Genomic DNA, 11,191 nt, shown 5'->3' on the forward strand with positions numbered 1-11,191 from the left:
GCATTTGTTCGCCCAATGTTCCTCTGAACCACAAGTATAGCAGCCATCTCCCATCTTATTCTTCTTGAAGGGATTCTTTCCCTTCTTCTTGAAGTCGGTATTCTGTTGGACAGAATTCTTTCCCTTGGGCTTGTGAGAATTGAAGTTCCTCTGATGTACCATATTGGCAGCAGAAGAGCTTTCCACCGCTTTCCCACTGGAGTCCTTTGCTCTCGAGTTCTGCTCAGCACTCAGATGGCCGATGATGTCCTCTACTGAGAACTCACGCCTCTGATGTTTCAGAGTAGTAGCAAAGTTCCTCCAGGAATTAGGTAGCTTAGCAATTATACAGCCCGCGACAAACTTGCCCGGCAAATTGCACTTAAGAACCTCAAGTTCCTTAGCTATGCATATTATCTCGTGAGCTTGTTCCAATATAGAACAGTTGTCAACCATCTTGTAATAGTGGAACTGCTCCATAACATACATCTCACTCCCAGCATCGGTGGCCCCGAATTTAGATTCGAGCGCCTCCCACAAGTCCTTGGCAACATGCATATGTAAATATGCATCAACCAGCTTATCTCCGATCACGCTAACGACTGCTCCAAGGAATAGGACGGTGGCCTCCTTAAACATCTTCTCCTGTTCAGGAGTGATAGTTTCCGTAGGAGTGACACCGCCTACCCAGAACACGTTCATAGCTGTGAGCCATAAGGTGGTTCTCGTTTGCCAACGCTTGAAAAAGGTACCCGTAAACTTATCCGGTTTCAGTGCAGCAGCAAAACCATTACTCGAAAAATTCCTACACATTAGGTTTTTGGATTGTTAAGGAAATAGGCAATTTTCCGAGCAGATTAATCCATGAAATAATTACTAACATGGCATTGACTAGGTTCATGACATACTGATCACGGAGTATACTAGCAAGTACTACGCATATAGCAGAAACATCTACGCATATAGGCAATACTACTAGTGCAGACAGAAACAGGAGAGAGACAAACACATCATACCCTCCGATCGGCCAGTTGGCCGTAGCAGCAGCGGCGGCGGCAGTATCCTCTGCCGCCTTCTTCTCGGCTTGGGCCTTCTCACGGAGACGGTCAGCTTTGCTTGGTGAAGACATGGCGATGACGAGGGCGACGCGGACGTAGACGAAGCAGACGGACGGAGGCGAGCAGTCACGTGATCGCTCCCCAAAAACCTAATCGCCCCTCTCCCGTACAGGAACCAGAGAGGCGAGGTTTTGGAGGCCTGCTCTCCCGTCGACCGTGTACGCGGTAAACGGGACGGAGTCGCCGGCGGCAACAACAGTCAAGGAACGAACGCGTGAGGCAGATGTGATCTGATTCTCGTGACGGCTAGGGTAGGCGATAGCCTGCTTATAAAGGCGCCTGGGTGGAGAGACGTGGGCCAAACCCACGTCCGAGTCGGTAACAGCCACGATCCGACGTCTCGGATTGTGCCTTGTCCGTTACGTATTCTCCGTTCCTGACCGGCAAAAATAAGCGCGTAGGTATGAGCTCGGCTCGGCTCATTCCCGCAACCCGCGGCGCGTCGTGACGAGGCGGAGGAGGAGTGCGCGAGGGCACCTTCTCTTCTCACTCTCCAATAGCATGTGGAAGAAAGACCCTTATAAAGGGGTCCAACTTCTCCTCCACTAGCGGGGTGGGACTAAACTTCCCACCACCTTGTCATGCCACCACCTACATGGGCCCTTAGAGATTTTCCTGAAATTTGTCTTATGGGCCTAAGGCCCATCTCTAATTTCAACAACATCCCTGAAGTCTGGTTTACATGGGAGACATCAAGGTCCGTGATATCTGGTACGGGCTGGCATGACCGGTTGACCCGTTGAGTCTCTGACGTGACTTTGGTACCAAACGCCAACGATCTTGGCATATGGATGACGTGTCACATATTATAAAAAATATATTTGTGTGATCTGCTGGGACCAGACGCCAAGGTCCCTGACGTTTGGTAACAGACGCGAGGGTCCTTGGCATCTGGTCCAGGACCAGACGCCCGGGTTCCTGACGTGTGACTCTTTGCCACGTGAGAGACTCAACGAGTCAGCCGGTGATGCAGGCCCGTACTAGACGTTAGGGACCTTGACGTTTCCCATGCAAACCAAACGTGAGGGATGTTGACGTCCCAAAAAAAGGCCTGATTCGATTTTTTTAAAGTAAGATTAATTTTGGAATTTGTTAGGGTCAAAACAAGAAACCTGTCCCGAGTTGGGTTGGGTTAAGTCTGGTGGAAGCATCAAGCCTTCAACTTGTCCGTTGATTCCGTGTCACCCCGAGGAGCTTTCATAAGTGGAGTTGTGAACGACATAAAGGATGTTGTCGCCGGCCTGGGTTCGAATCTCCTTATTTTTATATAAAAATAAGATAAGGAGCTTTTTTTCCTCTCTTCTCATTCTTTTTCTGATTCCATGTTACGTGTCTATTATGGCTGCATGCATCGATTGATGCAAAGGCCGGGGGATGATCCTCCTTATCTAAAAAAACGTCACACGTCTACCGACCGATGATCTATTGCTCGTTTCATAGAGTATGATGTCATAAACGTTCTTATATTACGATGAGGAAGTAAGTCTTAGAGTTGACTACAATTTATATCAATCACCATCCAATAAAACTAACATAAATTAGCAATATGAAAAGTGCATAATTTTATCAAAGCGTGGCTGCGGTTTCGAGTCTCTATCTTCTATCAGAGTGAGTTAGGTGAGAACACGACACTACACCAACAAGTTCATAGATATGATAAGTTATCGACGTCTAAAATACATATATATATATTCATATGTGATTTATATTAAAATCTCTAAACGGTTTTATATCTAGAAAATAAAGGAGTACACAATAGTGATTTTGTACCGTGAATGTTGATATGATTTTATTCAAACTTAAACATGTTTGACTTTCAGGAAACAAAATCTGCATTACACTATGGAATGTAGAGAGTACCATATGATGTGTTTAGATTTGTCCATCGTAAAACGACATCGTCCATTTTTATTGGAAATATATGTTAAAAATTTACCTCATCTAATAATTAAGCAAAAAAAGGTTGCTCGGTTAATTAAAAAAATAAACCATCATAATGCGTAACGAGACACACAAAATACCCATCCATGCACGCATGCGCGCGCACGCACATACACTACTTTGAAGAAATATTTATCAAGGTGGCACATTGACGGCATCTTCGTCCAGACAAAAAGGCCGTGCAATGAGAGAATGAACGGGCTTCCAGATTTAATATTTTGAATTTTTAGATTTTTTGAAAACATATTCTAATGATACTTTTATATAGTGATGCATGTCATTCGAGGGCTCCAATGCATTTCCCCGTGCAATGTAACTAAAGAGTGTGTAATTCTAGCAAAGCGGCACAATATTTTTTTTTGCCTTTGTCGTCTATGAGAGTGAGCTGAACACGACATGACGTTGTTCAAATGCTTATTAGAAACTGACCGGAACGTCGTGTCGGTCACTAAACGGGGAGAGATTATTAATTCCTTCCGGCATATTGTGCAAGATATATGATGGAAGAAGATAATCCATTTTTCTCTTTGCAACCGAGGAAGATAATCCTTACGGGTCTCTGCATCATCACAAGATGTGTGCACGTATAAGTCATATAGTACTCCTAGTGCGTACTTAAGTGTATATCCACATCAAATCATTAATGCACATATCATACTCCATTTTCTCTCGGTGGTTATCCTGATCCTTATCATCCCAGAAGCATCGACGCACAAAACAGGGACTAGATCAGTGATATGCTTCCACGAACGGGTTCACTGGGGGGGCAGTCTTGCAGGATTAGTCAGCATTTTGTCTGGTCGGTGTACCTAGTGGAGATAAGATTGTGTGATCTAGAAGCAGACTAGCACCACCGAGTCACTGACAGCCTAATTAATCAACAGTGATGAGTGTGATTAAGATTCTCTACCTATCACGGATTACATGTGAAGTCTTCAAAGTGGACACATATTGGTATCGGTGGCGACGCACAAACAGCCCCGTTTGGCGTCACTTTATTTTAAATAAATCCGCAGGGGCCCACTTCCGGTGAGTGCTGTACTGCAAAGTGCAGGTCATGGAGCCCATGATCGATCGCATTTCATTTCCATCTAGTACTAGTATTTTATTACCGTTTAGACCACAGACAAACCCAGAGGAAAGCTAGCTAACCGCCCGAAAGGAAGGCAGAAAAGTGACCCCTGACACTATTCATATCAAGAGTAATATAGAGTAGTAAATATACATATGTTTTTAAGTTATTAATTTTACAGTGAATAGTAATATAGGAGTAATAACATTAAAATTTTCATATATTAACGTATAGACTTATCTTATCTTGGCAACATACTTCTATTATGAGTAAAATGCTAAGTTATTAATTTTTTCTGTCTTTTTATTAATTAATTGTCATATTATGTTTTTTGTTTAAGTAACATTTATGTTAATACCTATGTTATTTTCATTATGGATAGTCTGAATTTCAGAGAGAGAACCCTAGTTTTTGGCCATGAATCATGGACGCAGAAATACTTTGGCATTGCCCAGAAACAGAATTACTTTGACCGAGGTTGAAAACGCGGGAGCCCCCACATGGTAACAGCGCCACAAATGGACAATAAAAATTGGATGGATGTGCATAAATTTCCAAGAGCAGTTACTCTCCCCCTCTCTCTAGAAGCTGTTCTCCTCCCCCATTTTCTTCTTCCTCCAAGAAGAAAACCCAACCAATTTTCTTCGACAGAACAGAAAGGTCTTCTTCTTGGCCACCTGGCTCCTGTTCAGCACCAGCTGACATTAACATTGATTGATTTGTTGGCCTTTCTTCTCCACCACCACCACCTCCACTCCCCCTCACCCCACCATCTCCATCACCTCCCCTTTTCTCCTCCCCTTTTCTCATGCCTTGACGCCACCATTGGCGGCTCCCGCTTCCCCTCCCCACCCCGCCTCCGTATCCTCCTCCGCCGCCCACCAGTCGAAGCGTAGGCGAGGAGAGAGAGAGAGAGAGAGAGAGAGAGAGAGAGAGAGAGAGAGAGAACAAGAGGCGGCGCAGGGGAAGGAGGAGGAGGAGGCGGCGGCCATTGGAGATGTTTGATAGCTTGCTCAACTCCAAGTTCTACAACAAATGGTACGCCCCTGGATCCCTCCCTTCTCCCTCTCGGTCCGGCTCTGGCTCGCCAGAGCTTCAGCTCTCGCTTTTGCTGCTCGAGGCTCGAGCTAGCCCGAAATCCAGCGTTCGAGGATTTTTCGTGGTGATTTCTTCAGCTTTTCGAGTCAGAAGCGGGACTGGTTTTCCGGCATTCGTTCGGTTTTTGGATTGCTGCGGCCGTGGTTCTTCACCTGTCCGGATTTTTCAGTTTCTGAGCTAAAAATTGTTTGGCCTTTACCTACCTACGTATTCAAGGATTGTTTCTCTGCCTCGCCCACCTTTTCCCCCTCTTGTTTGGCCGGAGATCACCATGCCTGATTCACGATTCGCGTCGCCGTTGCTCACATGTGTTCGTCCAGCTTTCCTTGCTCTCTTATGGTCTGTGAATCACTGAATCTGTCTTTCGAGGGACCGTGTAGCTTGTTCGAAAAGTTGCTGCATCCTCGATTTGGATTTGGACGGATCGCCTTTTGTTCAGCTTCGTTCCTTGTTTTTTTTCCCCCTAATCTGATGGCTGGATTTGCTACCGCTGCCTGACGCAGCAAGCACGCGACCAAATGCACCCGGACCCGGCTGGATCTGGTGCGCAAGAAGAAGCAGGCCATGGTGAAGTTCCTGAGGAAGGACGTCGCCGACCTCCTCACCAATGGCCTTGAATCGCACGCCTTCGGACGGGTACGGCCTGCACACACACTCAACCCACCGACTTGCACTGCCTAGTAGCAATGATTGTTACCACCAGCAGCAGCGTACTCTTTAACTTGGTGCAAACCAAACCGCTGCACTTTTTTTGTTGGTTGTAAATGTTGAGCATGGGATCCGTATATATGATGGGTGTTTCCTCCTGGGGTGTATAATGCAGATGGAAGGGCTGATTGTGGAGATGAACCAAGCATCCTGCTATGACATGATCGAGCAGTATTGCGACTACATAGGGAAGCAGCTCAACAACCTGCAGAAACAGAGGTATCGCTGTTGATCTTCATGTTGGGATTGTTAACAATGGACTTGTCGGTCAATGCTGCAATCCATAGTAATTAAGTTCAGGACGAATTGATGCCATATGTTTCGTTCGCTTGCTGCGACGCAGATGTGTGCTCTGCATTGTATGAGGTCTTGCGATTTCCTCTCGTATATGATGTTTCAAAATTGTTGCTTAGTTGACAGCAATAGCTTGACTCTCTGAACCATTTTCTGCATAATGCATGGCATACCGCAGTTTTGATTGGAAACCTAAAATGACAGAATTTTCTGTCTGTTTATAGCTTAATCAACCAATTTAGTAGCATTAGCTATGTTCTGTAACTCGATGCAGAGGCCCGGGCTTGCTCCCGTTTTTTTAAAAAAAAAAGCCATGTTCTGTAACTATTTGCAGTTTTGCATGGTGTTTCCAAAGTTTGTGTTTTGCTATATCAGTCAAGCATACGCAACTCTTTCAGAAGTTAGCGATACTTCTGGTTGCATTCAGTTACGATTACGCAACTTCTTTCTATAGTTGATCACTAATATGTGGTGCTCTATTTACAGTGAATGCCCTCATGAAGCCTTGGAAGCTGTGTCAACTCTGATTTTCGCTGCTGCTAGATATCCTGATTTACCTGAACTGTGTGAACTCAGACATGTCTTCACAGAGAAATATGGGGCTTCCATTGAACCTTTTGTTAGCTCTGAGGTGCATACAATGCTGTGATTTTTGTGTTTTGAGTTGCTCTCTTTTGTTGCACCTATGCTGATTAAACCCTTATGTGGACAGTTTGTTCAGAAGCTTCAGAACAAATCATTTACTAAGGAGGAGAAGTTGCAAGTGATTGAAGACGTTGCTGATGAATTCGCAATCCCGTTTAATACCAGGACATTCGAGCTGAAGATATCTGGTGCACCTCCAAATAAAAATGTATGTTTTAGCGAACTTACTGGTTTTTCCTGCCTTCTTTTTACTCCCTCCGTAAACTAATATAAGAACATTTAGATTACTGAAGTAGTGTTCTAAATGCTCTTATATTAGTTTATGGAGGGAGTATTAACTACTCGAATGGTCATTTACTTGTGATCTTTTTTTATCAGGAACTTCTGAAGAAGGGTTCATTCAACGGCGTAGAGGTTGAAGCATCAGGGCGCAACGGACACAGGGTAGATAAGCATGCTGCGCTTGAAAGGAAATCTAAATCTATACCTGACGGGCGTGAGTGGAAGCAGGAATTCCAGCTGAAACCAAAAGATATTCATGTCGTTCCTGATTACATTGGTCAAGTTGGTGAGAAAAGCAGGAAGAACTATCCAGATAAACCTATTGAGAAGAAGCATTTGGATAATGATGTGCCTCCTGTGGACATGATGCGAAGGAATGGTCATCAAAAGGAGATGAACAAAGATGAGAAAAAGGGTGGTCAGTCTTGGAGGGAACTGATGAATGCAGAGGAGCTGGATCTCAATGGCTCAAAGAAGCAGGAGGTTGCCGTGGCAAAACCTGCTCAAAGAGAAATGAAGAAAATAGTTCCTCCATACACAGACCTAAAGGGAACTGAGAAGAAAGACGGCGCCGAAAAGGCTAATGGAAAAGGCTACCATCGAACCAACATGGCTGGTGGCACTGATCATAACTGGGGACATGCTGACTTGGGGCTTAAAACCCTGGGCCTGGAAAAGCAAGAAACTGAATCAGCTGGCACCTTGAATGTCAATGGCAATGGCAAAACAGTAAACAAGGTTCCTCCTTATTCTAAGCCATACAGACCAGCGAGTGAGAAGTCTGCTGAAGACGACAATATCGGTGTGTATAATCGAGGGCGGCATATGGGAGAGTTTGGACAGCCGGTGCAAGACAGGCAGCAAATGCCAGAGAAGCTAGTCAACATGCGACCTCCCTATGTTAAGCCAAGCTCTAACACAAAGTCCGTGCATGAAACTCCAACGGATGAATCTGCTAATGGTTACAAGCTCAACGGTTCTGAAGCAACAGGTCACTGGAGGGACGGTCTGGTTGACGATGATGGTGCACCTCGGCCCGTTTCTGTCAGAAGGAAAAGTTCAAGGCCACCAACACATGGTTCATTGCATGATGAGGCGACCAATGATGAAAAGGCGACAAACCAAGCTCCTGGTGGCCGAACAAGGCGCCCAAGCAGCAGAAATGGCTCCCAAGACGACTATGAGCGACGGAAGCACTCGAGCAGGCGTAACGGGTCGACAAGCGGCAGTGACTACCAGACGGAGGAGGATGAGACCGACACCGCGATTGATTTTGGCAATCTGTTGCCCCGAGCACCTCGTAAGCACCGGAGCAGGAGCGCTCATCCCCGTGAAGGAGGAGGCCACGACGACGAGGAGAGGATGATGGACAAGCTTCTGAGGCACTACAGCAAGAAGGGGATGGAGAGGGAGGAGGAGCACAGGACGAGGACGAAGTCCAGGATCCCTCGGCCTCGACCCGACCAACCTGCTGACGGCAACAACAGAGATGGAGCGCCCAGTCATCCAGAGCGAACCGTGTCTCTGCCTGCAGAATCTGGCTCCCCGGTGGCGAGGACGAAGGCTCCTGCCCCTGCTCGGTCCACCTCGCTGCAGCAGGACACGTCCAGGGGGAACGTGCACCCGAGGATGCCGGATTTCGACGAGCTGGCTGCGCGGATCAGCGCCATGAAGAGGGCATGAGTTGCCTGTCACCAGGCCTGTTTTCGGGCTTCCAGCACGCCCCGTGTTGTACAACCGCAGCAGCATCTCGTGACGGCGATCGCATATTTAACATGAACCAGAGCATCTCCTGAGGTAGTTGCATGCTTTCTCGGGCCTTGGCGGCCTGGCCTTGTTTCGTTCGTTCTTTCTTTGGTGGTATACTTGCATTGCATTGCGTTGCTCCATGTGTGATGTCTAGGTAGAGATCATTGGGCTGGAGGATTCCAGTGGGCGATTTGATAGGGAATACCATACAAATATATATATATGCTGTGTTTGGTGCGGTTGTTTGATTTGTTCATGTGCTCAGCTGCCAGTGTATGTATTCTTGTTTTCTTGGTGCTCTCAGCCTTGAATTTCTGGCACATGGCAACGTTTTTATTATTAGTCAGGCTGGCTACACTGAGTCGAAGCATGTGGCCGCCGGCGCAATAAACGGCGCCGACAATAATAGTACGTACGTAGGTACGCACGTTCTCTTCAGATGGACTCTTCAAATTAGCTGGGTCAGTACCGAACTAAACTACTGGAAACCCGTTCTCTTCAGATGGACTCTTCAAATTAGCTGGGCCAGTACCGAACTAAACTACTGGAAACCCGATGCCGGCGAACGCCGTGGATTGTCGTGGCAGAAGAGAAGGAAGCATGGCAGGCACGGCACGCCTCGCGGCTAGCCCAGGGACCTCATGACGCCGACGACGAGATGCAGGATGCGGCTGTCGCCGCCGCCGCCGTCCAGCATGCCGTCGCAGACGAGCCGCTCCAGCCGGCGGTCCCTCGGCAGCGCCCCGCCGTGGTACAGCACGGTCGCCGCGACGGCCGACGGCGGCCGGCCCGCCACGCACGCCGCCAGCCGCGCCACCGCCCGGAGGAACAGCGGCAGGAGGCCCTGGAAACCCACTAAGAAATCAGCAAACCAACGAACAGAGACAGAGCACGTCTACACGGTAAGAAAAATGGATCAAAATGTTGGTAGAAACAGAGCGCTCACCATCGCATGGCCCTCCGGTTGCCTCCGGCGAGCGTTCTCTCCTCACGGTCGGTAGATGGATGCCTTTTTCTAGGCTTCTCCTTCCTGGGGCCGATTTCAAGCTATCCCATTTATACGCGGGCACTCCAAGCTAACTGCCTGCCTAGCCCAGGCTCTGCTTGCGACGCAAGAATTTCTTAGGATGCATCGGAACTGATTACTAGGCAAAAAGTATTCTCTTGCGACGCAAGATGTTTTTCCGGATAATAAATTCAGTTTCGGCGCAAACTCTGAAAGAAATGGGGTTTTGCATGTGGATGTGGGGCTCGACGCGACGGGATTCGCTAGGTATACGAGCGGTTGGCGATGGCAGCAACGACGGTTCGTTGCACCCTAAGCAAACTTGGCACGCTCTCTTTGGTGCCTCCACCTTGCCTTTTGTTCTTCACAAAAAGGAGGTTTTGTACATATATTACCGGTTCTGCTTGGGGACACCGAATATACATTTCTTAGTGCTGGAATGTATTTTCCGCCTCTTTTCATAGGTTTGGATTTTTGAAGTAACTTGTTGAAGCATGAATTTAGTTTGATGTCAGAGTCAAGAGGTTATAAGTTCAAGACTCGGTCAATGAAGAAAAATAGTTGCGGCCTACAAAGATATCACATCCAAGGCCTACTGAAGCTTGGACGGGAAGGGAGTACTGAAATATTTTAAACATCTTTTTTACCAGTTTGAACTTTTGAAGCAATTGATTGAAGCATGATTTCAATGCTTAATGTTTTTGGATATACTAGTAAAAGTGTTTGTGCGTTGCACGGGGTTAGATTATCGATTTTGGATCATGAATTTTGTATTTGAAAAGCCCGTGCCTCCCTCCCGCTCCCCTCATGTCCTCCGTCAAAATTTACTTGAACTTCGCACCGTCATTGAAGTGCAAGTAGATATGTAAACATATGACAATTCATTATAGCAACTAATATCTATAAAACCTTATAGTAGGAATATTATTGTAGGGGAGTGGGATCCAGGGGAGCGACGAGAAGGGGAGATACCTTGCGACAAGTAGGATGCGCCCGCTGTCGAGGAGGCCGGGCACCATCGGCGGCAGGGTTGCGGGACGGACGTTAACGAGTAGCTCGTCCGTGCTCCTCGCATGGTCGACCAGCAATTGCAGCTTTATTTATTTTTTCATAAAACATGACTGAATATTTTTTTAAATCCTTGTATCCGTATATAAAAAAAGACACATCGATATATAAAAACGAAATGGTCGAAAGAGTTGCTCATAAATACAATGAATTGACACAGTTTGGTTTGAAAATTCATCTCATTGACAAATATTTCTATGGAGGAACTTGGACCATTGTTTTTTCTCCAAG

General features: G+C 46.7%; 1 protein-coding gene across 1 annotated transcript; it reads left to right on the forward strand.

Moving 5' to 3' along the window:
• The first annotated feature begins 4,765 nt into the window (after positions 1–4,765).
• On the forward strand, positions 4,766–9,134 carry LOC123401050. Its single transcript, XM_045094765.1, has 6 exons — positions 4,766–5,148; positions 5,712–5,844; positions 6,032–6,135; positions 6,697–6,841; positions 6,923–7,063; positions 7,234–9,134. The coding sequence occupies exons 1-6, from the start codon at positions 5,108–5,110 to the stop codon at positions 8,818–8,820; spliced, it is 2,151 nt and encodes a 716-aa protein (XP_044950700.1). The 5' UTR covers positions 4,766–5,107; the 3' UTR covers positions 8,821–9,134.
• Positions 9,135–11,191: the final 2,057 nt, after the last annotated feature.

This window comes from Hordeum vulgare, chromosome 6H (assembly GCF_904849725.1).
Source record: "Hordeum vulgare subsp. vulgare chromosome 6H, MorexV3_pseudomolecules_assembly, whole genome shotgun sequence".
In the NCBI taxonomy this organism is placed as follows: Eukaryota; Viridiplantae; Streptophyta; class Magnoliopsida; order Poales; family Poaceae; genus Hordeum; species Hordeum vulgare.